Source organism: Exophiala viscosa, assembly GCF_022695815.1.
Source record: "Exophiala viscosa unplaced genomic scaffold EDD37scaffold_1, whole genome shotgun sequence".
NCBI classification, from domain to species: domain Eukaryota; kingdom Fungi; phylum Ascomycota; class Eurotiomycetes; order Chaetothyriales; family Herpotrichiellaceae; genus Exophiala; species Exophiala viscosa.
In genome coordinates, this window is record NW_026944353.1 from 1,601,087 (window position 1) to 1,617,539 (window position 16,453).

A 16,453-nucleotide genomic window follows, 5' to 3' on the forward strand; every position below is an offset into this window, starting at 1 on the left:
GTTCGTGGTCAGCAGGTACAGCCAATGAACAATGCTCCGATCACGTGCAAGCACTCGTACCGCTTGGCAAGGCTGAGATACAGCCTCGTCCTTGGAGAATTTCATTTCTCTGGAACGGTTCATTAAAGTCTATCCATTGGCACTCCAATACCGGCAGTCAATCATTTCCATCTCCTGGTTGAAGTCTGTTTATTGGACTCAGATAGGGCAACATGCCCAAAGAAATGGTGAGCATCCATCACCACACAATGTTGGTATTGATCCTAACCGCCGAATGCTAGAAACGCAAACGCGAAAACGGCGAAGACAAGCCCAGGAAGAAGAAGTCTCTGGACAAGGCAGAAGACGTTCCAGTCGACACATCAAAGCCATCAGCCGTCTTCCAACCGTCAGGCGGCCGTTCATTCACACTCTCTATTGCTCTAGCAGGAAGCGTTATTGCCAATGCCAAATCTCACGACCAGAAAAACTTCCTAGCCGGCCAAATTGCCCGAGCATTGGCAGTTTTCTGTGTCGATGAAGTGGTCATCTTCGACGACGAGGATGAGCGGACGCAGAAGAACCGCCCTGCCGTTGCAGGGAATGACTATACAGCATTCTCACATCCAGACCACTTTCTAGCCCATGTACTATCCTATCTCGAAACACCGCCTCACTTACGCAAATCACTCTTCCCAATGCATCCTAATCTACGAACGGCTGGGACACTGCCAAGTCTAGATATGCCTCACCACCTGCGTGCCAACGAATGGTGCGAATACCGCGAAGGCGTCACCCAAGCATCTCGTCCAAACGGAGACGGGACTCATATAGACGTCGGCCTACCAGACCTGGTTAAGGTCGCCGACGACATTCCAGCGGGGACTCGTGTTACTGTGCGCCTGACTGATGACGCCTTGGCTGAGACTGTCGCTCCCAGCGCTCCCCGGGAAGACAAGGGTTACTACTGGGGCTTCGCTGTAAGACAGTGTAACAGTTTGTCGAATGTCTTGACCGAGTGTCCCTTCGACGGAGGGTACGATGTTACGATTGGGACGTCCGAGCGAGGTGCACCTTTGACTCAAGTGATGATGGAGCCCAGGTTCTTAAAGCCTGCTGAACTCAACTTCCAGCACGTCCTTCTCGTGTTTGGCGGTGTCGCGGGCTTAGAGAAGGCCACAAAAAGTGATAATGAGTTGCAAAAGATGGGCATCACAGAAAAGAATGTGAACGAATTATTCGACGCTTGGGTCAATGTCTTGCCAGGTCAAGGAAGCCGAACCATCAGGACCGAGGAGGCTGTTTGGCTTGGACTTATGGGTATCAGACCGTTCGTTGAACGGCTGGGTGCGCAAGGACGATGAAGCTGCGGCATCCACCATTTTGCAGGACCCGGGTTCTGGTCACAGTGTTCGGCAAGAGCAATTCGATCTGAGACGACCCGTTTGGGGCTGATGCATCAGACCATGTGCATCGAACCATCATACAGAGCAATAGACGACAGAAATTGGACAACGAGCATTTCCGACCAGGTCACTTTTGTCCTCCTTTCCATTCTGACTATGTCGCCCTCGCCTCATCACCGGACCTGCTCTGCAGGAGACATGCCAAGCCTGCACAGGATGTATGGCAATAGGTGAGCTGGTCCTGCTGAATACCATGCATGCTCCAGAGACCCCTGATCGCAACACCTGTTCGGCTGCCTCATTCGTTGTTAAATTCGGGACTGGGCTTCTAGACGAACGGGCTTGACCACAATGAAGCAGAGATCATTCATTGAATGATCGATGACGAGGTGGACTGCCGAAGTGACGGCTGCGAAGCAAAAGAGATGGAAGCGGAAGGCGAACGGTGAGTCGCGTGCGGAACAGGAAGGGGTGAAACATGAGAGATGGAGGGTGAAAATGAAACCAAAGTTGAGACCAAGTGATGGGTGTAAAGCGGTGAAACCGGAGGGAAGTCGATGTTGGTTACAGCAGAGCGATGTCGGAACGTCGCACTCGCCTATATAATGTCTCCTTTTCCCACTCCAGCGAACTACTTTCTCTTTGCATTGTACGCAGCACTACTCTTCTTCTCCAATTCTTGCACGCTCATTGCTGTACAGGCAGCGATTCTCAAGCCCTGCAACGGCACGCCAGCTACTATACCAGTCCATCCTGGGCGATGAGCTTCCATCGCAAAGATACAACCTACATCTCAGAGTTCGACAAGGCACCGACACCGGCTCGGTCACTTTCTCAGGGTGGAGTCTGACAACCCGCGAAAATATATATATCAACGCCACAAAGCAGAGAATCATCAAGATACTTGCGAAATCAAACCATAGCTTGACGGAGCTTCCTATTTCGTTCCCGGTACCTCAGTACAATCTGAGGGACGGCCACAATGGCCAATGGTCCACGATTCCAGCCAGATGTCGTCTCTTCGGTGACTTCAGCTCAACTTTGGATGAAGATTTCGCGATGCATCTGATGCCTTGCCTACGGGCTAGATCTCAAGGATCGCCCATTCTACAGTGTGTGCCATGGAGCACGTCCTGCAGAGCAGATCAAATCTCCGGCCTTCGATTTCCTGGTGATACGCAATGAAGCATGGCTGGAAAGACCCATCATTGGTCGTGAGGCAACAAGATGAGCAAGTACGACACAGCGAAAGCGCTGCCTTGCTCACGAATGACGGCCATATATATGTATTCTTTCCTGGGTGGCGGTGGACATCAGACCTTGCTATGCGGTGTCGGGGTTCTTTGGCAAACACCCTGACCAGCTGCATCTCCTGGTGCTTCCCTACCCCGGAAGGGCCTCTGCACGCCGTATCAGCTTGGGAAGGACGACGTGTTCTTCCGGCATGAATGCAGAAGTGCAATCACTACTCTCAAGGGTCGGAGGACCGCTTGGAACAATGCGAGTTTGAAGCAGGTTGTCCGTCCAGGTCTCTCCAGCGTGCTCACGGAGAAGTCAACCAAGTTTCAGCGCGCCAGTGACATTGGAAAGGTCGGTGTGGAACCTCACAAGTCGTTTGGGAAGGAGATTTACAATGGCGCGCCGACTGAGGAGACCTCGACGGACGCTACCAGGACCGCCGGCCAGCCCTCTGGTTGCGACGACGTGACGAAGTCGAAGGGACCTTTCTGTTTTCCTACAGAGATTCGATTTTGACGATAGCACACAAGCTTGCTCGAAGGCGGGCAGTCCGCTGCCGTGTCCCAATTGTCGCCGCTTTCGGACACAGGAAGGGGACTGGGATACTGAAGGAATTGGAGCATCATCTGTTGAAGCGGGCGCATATGGACCCAGAGTATCGCACCGCGCCTAACTATGAAGGACTTGTTGCATTCGCGAAGGTCGAGCTTGCTTGGTTTACAGACGAGCACGCTGGGATTGTTATGCAGGAAGCAACACAGCACTGGCACTCAGTCCAAAACATGACGCCGAATTGTGTGTCCACCTTGAAGCGTCTTGTTTCGGAGAACAACAAAAGCAGAAATACTCTCGGGCGAAGGCGCTTGAATCTGGGATGTACCGACTCAGTCTTGCAGGCAAAGCTGGTAACATTGCAGATCCGGCGTCCGTTGACGACCGAATGACCAACCTGGAACACACTGTGGCCGGGTCACTTTCTGCCCCTACGACGTATGCACTGCTCAAAACTGTTCGAATGAAGCTCGAGGAGATTGTCCAGGTCTACCAGCGCTTTTACGACCAACTCAAGGGCACCTTTGGTGAATCGGTGATCATGTTTCGGCAGAGGTACTCTTCGACGAGGAAGCCCATGTTCGGAAGACTTGCTCGTCTTGCGGCCCTACGTTCTGTCCGAAATGCAAAGTAATGGTTGTCGTTGGTGACAAATGCCAGCTTGGGCCGGTAGTCACTTCCTCCTCTAGCGAGAAGGGCCAATCCCAAGAACAGCTGAGAATCTCCTTGATGGGACGTCTCGAGTCAAACGGTTTTCACGTTGTGTATGGCATGCTTATGACACAGTATCGCATGGTACCAGCAATCGCCGCAGTTCTCAATGACAACGTCTACCACGGAGTCCTTCCCAATGATCCAGCACCGGATCTGAGAATCTTCTCATGGCAGAAGCCATTAAAATATCCAGGGGCAGAGAGGGCCCTGGCAACAACGTCATCTGTTTCGATGTCGTCAATGCCACGACCGTCTCGTTACACTGGGACGTACATTACCTATGGCCTCAACTATGCCGCGAAGATCATGATTAATGAAGGGCTTCCTTGACTTTACTACTGTGGCGACCATGGACTCTTGGGTTCATCACGCAGAGAATCCGGGCACAGGCAGACAGCGCGACACTGGATATTAGAAACATCTCAAATCCACGCGATATGTTGTCGCTGAAAATCGCCATTCGTCGAAGCAGGACATCATCACATCAAACGTGGGTTTTGTGGATGCTCGAAGGACTCAAGGACGCATTCTTGCCGGCCCTGTGTAAAAGCATGCAAGTATGGAAAATCGCGTACAGTGTGGCAACGCGCAGGGTGGTTTGTCGTCAGTGGACATCTCGTACATGCACATCAATGACGATCTTTCAAGCCCAGAACATCAGCAGCAATCCAGTCTGAGTCCCCAAACGCTCCCAAATCCAACCCATATGCAGCTCTCCTCACGTGCTCATGCAAGCTGCGCTGAGACTCGGCTTTGTGGAGGTGTGATGAGTGAGAAGAGCATATTTCGTACGCCTGATCAGAGACGCTCTGAAGCCAGAGCATAGGCGAGCATACGATACAGCTCAGAGCCTTGAGCTCTCTCTCCCTCTCTCTCTCTTTATATATATATATATATATACACACAGAAACGTCGTGCCACGGAGACGGCTGAGGAAGCAGACGCAAGGGGGCCGCTGATCGAGACAAGATAGCGCGCTATCTGCGCCAAAGAAGAAAGCCAACGGTAGCGCATCCATGGAAAACCGGCTGCCCAGAAAGAAGGCCCCCTGGGCTAAAGGCCTCGGCTACAAGAAAGCAATGGAGAGCGAAAGACAAACAAAAGAAGCTGTCTCAAGCCGCCCAAATACCGGGGCAGCCTTCCATAAATACGTTTCTCCATAAGGAGAAAGCGACCGAGCCACTTTCAGGTTCCGTCGACAGTGCCAGAAGACTTGAAGGACCTCCCAATGCCTATGCCGTCAATGGAAACTGCATATGCGCCTGGCGACAGTTCGCAGGGGCCGAACACTATGTTCGGCCCCTGTTGTTCGCATGACAGAACACTGGAACACCGTCCGTGGGAATGGAATGGCCAAGTGACCCGGCAAAGATGACCGAAAGTGACGGTCTGGTGCTGTTCCCGGTCTGCGGCGCTGGGCTGGTGCTCTTCGGAGCAGATTTGTGCTCGTTTAAACAACTTCCGGACCGACTACACCAGGCTTGGCTGGAAACTTTGGCTCGAACAATGCCACCCTGGCTGGGCTTGGATCTTCCAAGGCGTTTTCATGGATTCAGCTGCTGTTTCTCTTTATCCGGTGTTTCCGTTTATCGGATTTCATGGTATACTCGATTGCAGACAACAAGGTCAGCATCACAAGGTCAATCACTGACCATACTTCCCAACATCGGAAGAATCAGAAAGGTATTTCATGCTCATCGGGACTTCAAGCAGAAGACAATGGCCGCAGTTCCTTTCCGTGACTTCGGTCATCGAAGGTCTCAATCACATGTACAGTCTGAGACCTGACGAGAGTCGTTTCGGAGCATTCTGGTTCGTGTCGCGGGCGATCAGATCTCTAACCTTGGGGAGACTCCATCCACATTGGTGGTATATTCTCGACTGAAGATCCCATACGAGATGATCACGAGCTCTCTCATTCTTTCGGCAACCCAACCAGACGACTCGGCCTCGTACATTGCCAAATGAAAGATAAGCAAAGCGTGCAGAAGGAGGAATGATCAAGAGAGGACAAGAGAGACCAGGCTGACCGCAGCAGCAACAGCGGCGGCGCTCGAACTTGAAGACTACGCCATGAACAGGGCTTAAGCACCTCTGTACGGCTGTTTCTCTTGGTTTCCGGATCTCAAAGTCAGCGCCGCTGGTCGGAGCAGAAGACGCTCGGTTGTGTCCAGCCAAGGGTGCGGCTGCCGGTTTTAAGACCAGGCACCGCCATCATGTCGGGTGCAGGGAGCACTTCAACAGATTCATCACATGTTCCTGCGCGCAAAGGTTATGCAAGAGCTGCGAAGCTAAGAGCAATTCACAAAAAACTTCCTGCGACTTGCGTCGAAGATCGCTTTGATGAGAACGATCTTCTCATTCGGCGACAAGACGTGCTGCTCGAGATCAACCACAAGATACAGTCCTTGACATGGTGTTGCAGCCCTTGACACGGCGTGCTCCTGCCTGTCAATGATGAGATGACATTTCGATTGCTTCGGTGACTTAGATGGCCACCCTTAGATGACTTGGGTTACCACCCCATACACAATTCTATGCTGCTATGCCAGCTCACGATCTTGCAAAAGAGCATGCAGGTATATATACAAATCCAGTACCCCATGCTGGACAATACATCTATCCCTCAAAAACACTGTGGTTCATCTCAATGCCATAATCTTTCGCCATCTTCCGCATTTGCTGCTCCATGTCATCATCCATACCCTTGCCTCTACCAAACGCCTGCCTCAATTTGCTGTACCAAAACACCAAGTCACTCCCCAGCAGCACAAGCTTGAAAATGAGATGGCTGCCAAAATACTTCCACCTTTCCGCAAAGCTGAGATTTTGGTCCTCCGCCAGAGCCCTCGAAGCCCAATTGCCCGTGATTTTGATGCGGTTGACAGGACTGCCCAAGTACTGGTTATTCCCCTGGACGATACGCATATTGCGACCAATAAAGATCAACTCCTGAGGCCACTTTTTCTCGTCGCCCAGAATCTCCTTGATGCCCTTGCGCATAGCCTGCTGCATTTCGTACTGGCGCTTCTTCCTCTCCTTCTCGCTTATGCCTTTGATGCGGTTCGACACTGTATGGTCGCCACCCTCGTAGGGTCGCATAAGTGTTGCAGATGCAAAGATTTCGGGATTGTTGATGCCCCAATCACTCACGACCTCTTTCAAGGTCTTGTTGTCGAAGGTCATCAGACTCTTCCAGAACAGCGAATACTGATGTCGGAAAGAGGGCGACATGTTGATGTACAAGCCATGATCGATCAGGACGAGCTCGGAGCGTCCGTTCGGAAGCCGTCGGACGAAAATGTTGCCTGGATGAGGATCGCAATGGACATAACCCCAAAGAAACATCTGGGCGGAGAAAAGGTCGACCATGGTAGTCATCACCTCCTTCAAGTTAAGGCCAAGGCCGCCTTTGCCGTCCTCTCCTTTCCACCATGTCGTCCTGTCAGGTTTGATTTCCTGGTCCCAGACGCGAGCCTTTTCTTGCAAGGTGGTGACAGAAGTCGGAGCCGCGTCGAGAGGAGCGCCATGACTGCCGGGACTGCCTGTCCTCCAGCCACCCTTCCAGGGTTTCGTGATTGCATCTTTATCCCATAGACGCACACCCTCTATCCATTCGGCTGTCATGACACGTTTCGTGGTGAGATCATCGTAAACCTTGGGAATGTACACTCTGTCCCGCAGTCGAGGTTCGCCTCTGACAAAGCCAGCCATTCTTCTGGAATTGTCCGCCTCGTTTTGGAAGTCGCACTCCAGCAGCAATCTCTCCGTGATGTAGGGGACCAGGGTGTACAGTGGGATATCGAACCACCAGGTATAGATTCTTGTAACGACCTTGAAGGCCCAGAGATCCCAGCCTACTTGCTGCGCGATCTCTCTCTTCTGAATCTTGATCGCAACCTCTCGGCCATCCTTCAGACGTGCCCAATGTACTTGTGCGACACTGGCACTAGCCCGCGCCTTTTTCTCCATGACTCCAGCATCCGGGTCACCATCAAACGATATCCCAAACACCTCTTCCGGAGTCCGTCCACCAAAGTCTTCCATAATGACCTGCCGTGCATCTTCCCAGCTATTTTGTGGAGCATCATCGAACATTTTCTGGAACATTTTCTGAAACTCTGGTGGCAGGATGGCAGATTGCATGGCAATTGCCTGGCCGATCTTGAGGTACAACCCTCCATTCGTCCTCAGCAGATGGAAAAGCTTCGTGGCACTGCGCGCATGCACCTCGCCTATATCCTGTGCAAACCAAGGATCTTCTCTGAAATTGATCTTGTAGTCCAGTGCAACGATCAGTCCTAAACTGAATGTCCGACTACATCGCGCGAGACTCGAGGCATAGTATCTCCTGTCAATCACATAGGCGGCCGCGCCGAATAGAGACAGATATGCTAGCCGCCGCAGCCATTTCCTCGTTCTCTTGAAGTCTTTGGCAGGGACCGCTTTACCAAGCGACTCGGGAGTGGGTGGAGTGAATGCAGCACGGAATTGCGCCTGCGAAAAGGCCCGCCGCTGCCATGGGGTTGACGATAGAGATATCGGACGGCGAGGAAAGAATCTGGAGAGGTTATGGCTGCAGTGAGCGCAAATGCGCCCTCCTGCGAAGACCATAAGGGAGGGTTCAGGGGATAAATTGACTGTTGTCAACTCGTGACCGACATGAAGAGAAGAGGCAGATGGACACGCGATAACGTTACAAGTAACGCCAAAGAGGATCTGCCTGTCGGAGAAAAAGTTGATGATGCAAATGTCAAGATCTGGGGCGTTGCATGGGCGTCATTATTTCACGGAGATATCGGCCCGACAATCTCAGACTTCAGTTTGTCCGAGTGGCAGCAGACGCAGACGCATAAGGAGTATTCAGCCTTGTCGTCAAATCTACCAGGTAAGGGATCCTCCACTATTTCCGAGATTTTGGTCGGACACCATCTACTAGTACATGCTGCACATTTAAAGCCGACTATCTCAAGTCCGGCGGCATATCCATAGCCACGCCTCTTCGTTCAAACGAACTGCTTTCTGCCAACGCAGCACAAAACTCGGCGCAGAATCTTCCTTCCGTCGTCTTCATCAGAGCCCACACTTCGCGCTTGATGGCCTCTTCCACTGTATGCCTGTACCGTTCTTTGTACACAGACTTTACTCTCTGCAAATGCTTAGGCTCCCAGTGCAAGCGAACAAGCCGTGAAATGAGCAACTCCGTCCGCTCTTTGCCTGGCGCCGTCTCACTGATCGCCTGATGCAAAAGCAATGCATCACGCATCGGCCTGTTCAGCGCACCATTCAGTACATGCGCCAGTGTCTCACCGACAAGATTTCGCGATTTGAGGATCATCTGTCTGGGGAAGCTGACACCGTACGTGCGCTCGAACAGCCTCAGTACTTCGCGCAAGTGTGCATCGCTTCGCAACACGATGATCTTGATCATGTCAGACTCACCGCCAGATGACTCGAGCGCCATGGCCAGACTGTCAACATCCGACCTGACGAGCTTGATGTCGATGGGTGAGGACTCGGGCATTCTCCGCTCCTCAAGCGCGAGCAGAATCGCCATGCGGAACTTGTCTGCCTTCAATTCCGTGCGAATACATTTTTCCAAGTCGTCATTATATTTCTTGTCTTTGAAGCAGTTTTTGACCTCGCGGATGTCACTGTTCGAGCGCCCCATAAGACTCTCAATCAGAAGTTCTCGCCTTGACGCCCCGCCTTGGTACCAGGAGTTGGCCCAGTATGCTTCGCTCTCCCAGCGACCTAACGCCGTTGTGTAGGCTGCTTTACCCAGGTTACCCGGAACTCGCATCTTTATATGCTTGGCGATGTTGATGCCTTGCCCATTGACTTTGGCGTGCTTCTTGTACTCGGCACGAAGGTTGAAAAGGTCGTCGGTCGACAAGAAGGGTAGAATCTGTATCAGGGGACGTGGGTCAGGGGCGTTACGTGTACCCGACAGGGCTGCGGCGATACGCTTCGCATCGTCGGTCGGGTCGTAAAAGGTCACACTCTTCTTCTTTCCAGAGCCTCCCGGCGACAGGATGCTGACATTGCTGCTGGAACGTTCACGTCTCATGCCAGGTTGGATCTCGATCATGGTCGTCTCGGTGACAGACTCTAATTGGGGCGTACGTCGAGGACGAGTTTCAATTGGCGTGAGGTTGACACTCCTTCTTTGATCTTTGGCGTACTTCTCCTTTTCCATCTCAAGTTTTCGAATCTTCCTCCTAAGGTCTGCATTTGGATCATCATCCAAGTCGAGTTCGAGGTCAGACAAGTCTGAGTCGTCTTTGTGGTCTGCTAGCACCAATGCTGAAGGCATAGGAGAAATGGACTGATATGTGCCCTTGTATGCTTCTAGCAAGGGCGAAGCCGGTGGTTTGCCGCCTGCGGTCTGCGCCGCATGTCCTGCAACTCCCAGTGTAGCCCCCAGTCCACCACCAACGGCAAGAGCGGACATTCGTTTCGTGACGGTTTCTGGAGAAGGGCCGTATCTGTCGTCATGGTGTTTCTTGTCTCTCGGCTCACGAGTCTCGTACCTATCCTCATGGTAGTCTTTTTCCCTCGAACCGTGCTTGCCGCTTCTATGATCATCTCTTTGACTGCTGTCGGAGGGACGAGACCGTTGATATTCAGGCCTCTTCTCTGCAAACTCACTTGGTTTTGCATATTTGTATTGTCCAACTTCCGCATATTTTTGTCCTCTAGAGCTAGTGTATGAGTTCGTTCGCTGCGTCGGAGGAGGAGACGGGGCTCGATCAGGAGCTGTATATTGAGAATCTCTGCCAGTGTAACTGGATTGGCGGACTTCACGAGGTCGAACTTCGGTATAGTCGGGGCGAGAGTCACGGCCATTCTGGCTCTTCAAATCTCGGCTGCTTGAGGGCCGGCGATGGTCACTAGCATCACTGTCGTCTGAACGATCATATGTCTTCCTGCTAGGCCTGTCTCGCTCTCTGCGCCTGTCTGAGTCGCTATCCGATTTCTTCTTGGATCGTTCATATCTTCGGTCATCGTCTGAAACGGAGACATCCCGCCTCCTGTACTCTTTCTCGGTCCGACCCGACCGGTACCTTTGCTCTTCTTCGCTTTCTTCTACGTATTTCTTAGAACTTGTTGTGCGCCTGCGCCGGTCGTCCTCCTCTTCAGGTTCGTAGTATTTCTTGCTGGACTTCTTCTCTTTGTACCGCCGATCATCGTCCGATTCTGACTCCGGGGCTACATACTTTTTGCTTGACCTGGTGTACTCACTTCTTTCGTCTGAGCCACGGTTGTCGCGTGAGTGTGATCTTGACCGGTCCCTATCTCGACCGCCAGGAGATTTCGATCTCGACCGACGCTCGTCGCGAACTGATAGCATTGCGGCATGAAAGGTGTTCACGATATCTTCCTGTAAGCAACTGTCTCTGCCAGCAATTATCTTGCATCACGCGCGCGAAGAGGTACAGAAGGGAGGAACAGGAAATCTTCCAAACATGCGACGCTCATTGAAATTGGTCTGCTGGTGGCCTCTAGATCCAATGTCAAGCCGAAAGCACGCATTGGCTGATCACGCTGGTGCCCGCATATAGCCCCCAAACTTACCTGGACATCGTGCATTAGGGCGACAAATACGAGTTGACGGAGGGAAAAGGAGAAAGACAATGGTGGAGCTACTTTCAGCTCTAGCAAACGCAGGGTGGAAAAGTGGCGTCGTCAAATATCAAGCATCTTCAGGCCGGGCCTTTTGCGCGACGTCTTCCTCATGCATGCATCAACAAGCTGACCTTCAAGTCCAACATCGCTTCCAAAGGGTCACAAGGTCGTGGAAACACTAGCCTGCCGCAAAAGGAGCCGCCATGGTGTGTCAGACGCCCAAATGCGGGTGGTTCGCAAGGAACCCCGCGCTGAACCCTTCCACGCCAAATACCCCGACTGCACTTTCAGTCTTGACGGTCCCGTATAGCCAGAATGGCTAGGCAGTACTACTCTCTGCGCCGTTGGACTTTCTGTGGTCAAGCCTTACCGGGACAAGATGGCCCGAACCAGTAAGTTCCAAAGGTACCACAAGCTGTCACTTCATGCGGCACAACGCTTTATTACAACATGGCCTGACTTCATGGGACGCCTGGGTCAAAACTCCTAGATTTCTAGCAAACGAGGCAATCGTGAAGGTAGGACCTGGTACGCTCCTCACTACCATATTTCGCCGCTTCCTCGAGCACTGGGCTTCCATTGATACCTCAAGATGCTGTTCCGTTCCTCGGTCCGTACATCCTTGGTACGCCCCCTCAGGTGTAACGTCATTGGCTCTACGCCGTCTCGTTCCATGCGAACATTGCCGTTGTTCTCGCTGGAAAACAAGACTTGCGTCGTCACAGGATCTGCCCGAGGACTTGGTAAAGAGTTCCTCACTGCGTTCGCTCTCTCTGGCGCAAAGGGCGCTTGCGTCGACCTGTCTCTCGAAGCTGGCGAGTCCTCCATCTCTTCAATAGCATCTCAGGTCAAGGAAGCATATCCAAATGTGCCCGCTCCAGAACTCCGCGCGTACGGATGCAACGCGACCATTGAAAACGACGTCAAGACAACATGGAACCAGATCGTGAAGGACTTCGGCAAAGTCGACGTCCTTGTCACGGCAGCGGGCATCGTGGACAACGTCGAGGCCGAGAACTACGAATATGCCCGCTGGCGGAAAATGATGGACATCAACGTCGATGGGAGCTGGCTTTTTGCCCGCGAGGCTGGCAAGCACATGCTCCAGCACAACATTCAAGGGTCCATCATTCTCATCGCAAGCATGTCCGCTACGATTTGTGTCCGACCGCAGAAGCAAGCCGCATACAACACCTCCAAGGGTGCCGTACAGATGCTGGCCAAGAGTCTGGCTACGGAATGGGGTCCCAGGGGTATCAGAGTCAATAGCCTGAGTCCGGGTTACATGGCAACGGACTTGATCAAGGGCCTCCTGGAGCATGAAGGCAAAGAGCTTGTTGGGTCATGGGAGTAAGTCTTCCTGAAAGGCTTTGCCTTTGAAACACGACCCTTGAGTTTTGTCCCTGTCTTTACCGATGCAGCTTGCTGACGATTCGCAGGAAGGATATCCCAATGGGAAGGATGGCTGAGCCAAGTGAGCTGAGAGGTACAATCGTCTGGATGGCCTCCCCAGCTTCAAGCTATCTGAACGGCTCAGACGTGGTAAGTCACCTTGTTGCCCTAGCTCGCGTCCACCAGTGGTATGTTAGCTGACGTTCGAGTCGCACAGATTGTCGACGGTGGATATACATGTTGGTGATCGATCATGTGCAGGACCTAGACAAGGTGCATGCATTCAGAAAGCAGTGTTCTGGGGAGCATCATATGGAAGACAGGATCCACTTCTCCCCTGCAGAGGATTTGAAGAAAGCAGACAAAGTGATTCAGTCACAAATGCATAGCAATTACCTACGCCCAATGCGTACTGTCCTCCACGTTACAAGTACTGCATCAGCCTATGCGTTACGGAGTGTGTCTCCTTGATGATATTACATGTCCCTATTCCTCCAAATGTATGTCCTGTAACCTTGCTTTCGTAAGGATATTAGTCCATGTACAAGTGGCCGCTCCGCCAGAGGTTCCCACCACTTCCAAGGCTATCGTCTCCTGGAATGAAGTCCAGGAGCATGTCAACGACAATGACTGTATGTTGCACGCTGGCACAGAAACACCGATCGACCCTTTTCCAGTGTCAAGCACCCACTTAGCGCTGGAGGGCAACGTGGGTGTGGACCGAAAAAAGCCACAACCGTAGCCAATAGCTGATGGCGGGCGACAGGGTCCAAATGAGAGAGAATTGTCAAGAAAGGGACTGCGTGATGCCAGGCGGTTGGCCAGAGACTTTTGCACGCTGGAGGTCTCCTCAGATCGGGCGCAAACGTGTTGGAATTGTTACGCGTACGGTCATGGTACGGAGTGCTTGCAGACAGAAAGGAAAGGCGGAACGAAAGATGGCATTCATGTCTTGATTCATTGGAAGCGTGTAGCTCATGAAGAACATGAAATCTATCTATCGAACTTGACTTGACGCAGCACTGAAAGTGACCGAGTCAGTTTTGGTACCCATGCTCCGTGGAGTAGCAAGTACAGTGGTGAACGCTGGAGAATGACAAGCACTAGAAACTGATGATTGCTGGAAGATGCGAATCATGAAGCGTTTCAGAAGATGAGAACCCTGAAGACCCCCTCCTGAAGAATTCCATAACCCGCCATACCATTTCGGTAAGATCGTGCAATCGTCTATTTCTTGCCGGCCTTGACAGCAGCTGCATGATAGTTAGCATGTATTCATTGATTGTTTTTCAATCCCACAAACCTTTGGTGACTTTGCCGCCTGCTTTATCCGCTTTTACGACACTCTTGATACTAAGAAATCGTCAGTAAGCTGCATCTTGAAGGGCGAAGGAGAATACTTACACTCCGACAGCGACGGTTTGACGCATGTCACGGACGGCGAAACGACCAAGTGGTGGGTAGTCGGTGAAGGCCTCAACACACATAGGCTTGCTGGGAACCATCTTGACGATGGCAGCGTCACCGGACTTGATGAACTTGGGGCTGTTTTCGATGGACTTTCCGGTACGACGGTCGATCTTCTCGAGGAGCTCAGAGAACTTGCAAGCAATGTGGGCAGTGTGGCAATCCAACACTGGGGCGTATCCGGCACCGACCTGGCCAGGGTGGTTCAACACGATGACCTGGGCGTTGAAGGACTCAGCACCCTTAGGTGGGTCATTCTTGGAGTCACCGCAGACGTTTCCACGGCGAACCTCCTTGACGGAGACGTTCTTGACGTTGAAGCCAACGTTGTCACCTGGAACACCTTCGACAAGCTGTTCGTGGTGCATTTCGACGGACTTGACTTCAGTGGTGACGTTGGCAGGAGCGAAGGTGACGACCATACCGGCCTTGATGATACCGGTCTCGACACGACCGACTGGCACCGTTCCAATACCAGAGATCTTGTAAACATCCTGGAGAGGAAGACGGAGAGGCTTGTCGGTAGGACGGGAAGGTGGGTCGATGGCGTCAATGGCCTCAAGGAGGGTCTTGCCAGTGGACTTGCCAGCCTTGGTCTCCTTCTCCCAACCCTTGTACCAGGGGCAGTTGGGGGAGTTGTCGATCATGTTGTCGCCGTTGAAGCCGGAGATAGGGACGAAAGCGACAGACTTGGGGTTGTAGCCGACCTTCTTGATGAAGTTGGAAGTCTCCTTGATGATTTCACCGAAACGCTCCTCAGACCACTTGGTGGTGTCCATCTTGTTGATGGCGACGATGAGCTGCTTGACACCCAGGGTGTAAGCGAGGAGAGCGTGCTCACGGGTCTGGCCATCCTTGGAGATACCGGCTTCGAACTCACCAGTACCGGCGGCAATGATGAGAACTGCGCAGTCGGCCTGGGAGGTACCAGTGATCATGTTCTTGATGAAGTCACGATGACCTGGGGCGTCGATGACGGTGACGAAGTACCGGGGGGTCTCGAACTTCCAGAGAGCGATATCGATGGTGATACCACGTTCACGTTCGGCCTTCAGCTTGTCCAAAACCCAGGCATACTTGAAGGAGCCCTTGCCCAACTCAGCGGCTTCCTGTTGATAGTCTGTCAGCCAATCTGATAAAGGATATCATCACGTGCGAGTAAGCGCTACCCCTCCCCCACCAAAAAAAATTGGTAGAGGCGGTGATAAGGCCAGAGTGACTCAAAAGAGGCCAAATGAAGCAAGGATCGATGCTTACCTTCTCGAACTTCTCGATGGTTCGCTTGTCGATACCACCGCACTTGTAGATCAAGTGACCTGTTGTATTTTGTGAGTTTTCCATCTTGATTGTGTATGTTTTTCAGCTTCCTCTTACCAGTGGTGGTGGACTTGCCGGAGTCGACATGGCCGATGACGACGACGTTGATATGAGTCTTTTCCTTACTGTAGTGATGTGAAACATGTCAGAGAAGATCATTGATATCGTGGATAGGTTTCATCTGAGGTCTGGACGTGAGCGCAGGCTGGTGTTGGATTTGGCTTACCCCATGGTGGCGGTTGTTTGTGTTTGTTTTGTCTTGTCTTGTTGAAATCTTGTAGTTCTGTGGCAGAGACTAGAAGAAATTCGCGTGAGATGCTCAGATACTACAGCTTGCGTAGAGGTGCTGTTTGATGATTAGTCTTTTGATGTAATGGTATGGGGGGTGGGTGAAAGACTCACTGAGCGACAAAGGAGGGAGAAGGTAAGTTGGCGGGAGTGTGCGAAAGATTTTGTAGGCGGCGACAGAGGGCAGCGGCCTGCGGCTTGGCAAGGGACCAGGCAAAAAAGCAAGTGAACCACCTTCCCTCATGTCAGAGTCAGAGTCAGCGCGCAGGCCCGCCAGGTTGCCGTCACTTTTAGCACCGTTTTACTTTTCCTCTCAGTTTTTGCACTTCGGATCACCCCACCATGCGCATGTCTGACGGTATGATTGGAAGATATTCTCAAAGAGGTCTTCAGCATCTGCTTTTAGACCTGCATATCAGTCCTTGCTCATATCCGTCCCACCAATAGATTAACCAGGAATTCTGGAACCG

At 52.1% G+C, this 16,453-nt stretch overlaps 7 protein-coding genes across 7 annotated transcripts; 4 read left to right on the plus strand and 3 right to left on the minus strand.

Annotated features, from left to right (window-relative positions):
- Positions 1-212: 212 nt before the first annotated feature.
- EDD37DRAFT_615645 (putative RNA methyltransferase) lies at positions 213-1,343 on the plus strand (the record flags this gene model as incomplete). The annotated part of the gene is made up of 2 exons (XM_062815614.1): positions 213-227; positions 282-1,343. 2 exons carry the CDS (start codon positions 213-215, stop codon positions 1,341-1,343), a joined length of 1,077 nt encoding a protein of 358 aa, XP_062674848.1.
- Positions 1,344-2,566: 1,223 nt separating this feature from the next.
- EDD37DRAFT_603874 (uncharacterized protein) lies at positions 2,567-3,810 on the plus strand (the record flags this gene model as incomplete). The annotated part of the gene is made up of 4 exons (XM_062814691.1): positions 2,567-2,620; positions 2,781-3,097; positions 3,127-3,419; positions 3,521-3,810. 4 exons carry the CDS (start codon positions 2,567-2,569, stop codon positions 3,808-3,810), a joined length of 954 nt encoding a protein of 317 aa, XP_062674849.1.
- A 1,451-nt stretch (positions 3,811-5,261) lies between these two features.
- EDD37DRAFT_603875 (uncharacterized protein) lies at positions 5,262-5,678 on the plus strand (the record flags this gene model as incomplete). The annotated part of the gene is made up of 1 exon (XM_062814692.1): positions 5,262-5,678. One exon carries the CDS (start codon positions 5,262-5,264, stop codon positions 5,676-5,678), a length of 417 nt encoding a protein of 138 aa, XP_062674850.1.
- A 415-nt stretch (positions 5,679-6,093) lies between these two features.
- EDD37DRAFT_30443 (aarF domain-containing kinase) lies at positions 6,094-8,641 on the minus strand. The gene has a single exon (XM_062811233.1). It carries the CDS (start codon positions 8,502-8,504, stop codon positions 6,510-6,512), a length of 1,995 nt encoding a protein of 664 aa, XP_062674851.1. The 5' UTR covers positions 8,505-8,641; the 3' UTR covers positions 6,094-6,509.
- Position 8,642: 1 nt separating this feature from the next.
- Positions 8,643-11,677, minus strand: EDD37DRAFT_30693 (uncharacterized protein). Its single transcript, XM_062811271.1, has one exon. It carries the CDS (start codon positions 11,242-11,244, stop codon positions 8,854-8,856), a length of 2,391 nt encoding a protein of 796 aa, XP_062674852.1. The 5' UTR covers positions 11,245-11,677; the 3' UTR covers positions 8,643-8,853.
- Positions 11,636-13,257, plus strand: EDD37DRAFT_30599 (gluconate 5-dehydrogenase). The gene is made up of 4 exons (XM_062811261.1): positions 11,636-11,924; positions 12,010-12,869; positions 12,959-13,061; positions 13,129-13,257. The coding sequence occupies exons 2-4, from the start codon at positions 12,112-12,114 to the stop codon at positions 13,156-13,158; spliced, it is 891 nt and encodes a 296-aa protein (XP_062674853.1). The 5' UTR covers positions 11,636-11,924; positions 12,010-12,111; the 3' UTR covers positions 13,159-13,257.
- Positions 13,258-13,850: 593 nt separating this feature from the next.
- EDD37DRAFT_615684 (translation elongation factor EF-1 alpha) lies at positions 13,851-16,198 on the minus strand. The gene is made up of 7 exons (XM_062815615.1): positions 16,098-16,198; positions 15,922-16,041; positions 15,753-15,820; positions 15,636-15,694; positions 14,316-15,487; positions 14,215-14,264; positions 13,851-14,164 (listed from the first exon to the last, which is right to left on the minus strand). Exons 2-7 carry the CDS (start codon positions 15,924-15,926, stop codon positions 14,139-14,141), a joined length of 1,380 nt encoding a protein of 459 aa, XP_062674854.1. The 5' UTR covers positions 15,927-16,041; positions 16,098-16,198; the 3' UTR covers positions 13,851-14,138.
- Positions 16,199-16,453: the final 255 nt, after the last annotated feature.

What these genes read in the sequence shown, in the direction of transcription:
- EDD37DRAFT_30443 (XM_062811233.1), bottom strand. Translation starts at nt 8,504, where the DNA reads ATGGTCTTCGCAGGAGGGCGCATTTGCGCTCACTGCAGCCATAACCTC.
- EDD37DRAFT_30693 (XM_062811271.1), bottom strand. Translation starts at nt 11,244, where the DNA reads ATGCTATCAGTTCGCGACGAGCGTCGGTCGAGATCGAAATCTCCTGGC.
- EDD37DRAFT_30599 (XM_062811261.1), top strand. Translation starts at nt 12,112, where the DNA reads ATGCTGTTCCGTTCCTCGGTCCGTACATCCTTGGTACGCCCCCTCAGG. An exon ending in GAGCTTGTTGGGTCATGGGA is followed by an intron (nt 12,870 to 12,958) that starts GTAAGTCTTCCT and finishes GACGATTCGCAG; the next exon opens with GAAGGATATCCCAATGGGAA. An exon ending in ATCTGAACGGCTCAGACGTG is followed by an intron (nt 13,062 to 13,128) that starts GTAAGTCACCTT and finishes CGAGTCGCACAG; the next exon opens with ATTGTCGACGGTGGATATAC.
- EDD37DRAFT_615684 (XM_062815615.1), bottom strand. An exon ending in CCATCGAGAAGTTCGAGAAG is followed by an intron (nt 15,488 to 15,635) that starts GTAAGCATCGAT and finishes GACTATCAACAG; the next exon opens with GAAGCCGCTGAGTTGGGCAA. An exon ending in CAAACCGTCGCTGTCGGAGT is followed by an intron (nt 14,265 to 14,315) that starts GTAAGTATTCTC and finishes ACGATTTCTTAG; the next exon opens with TATCAAGAGTGTCGTAAAAG.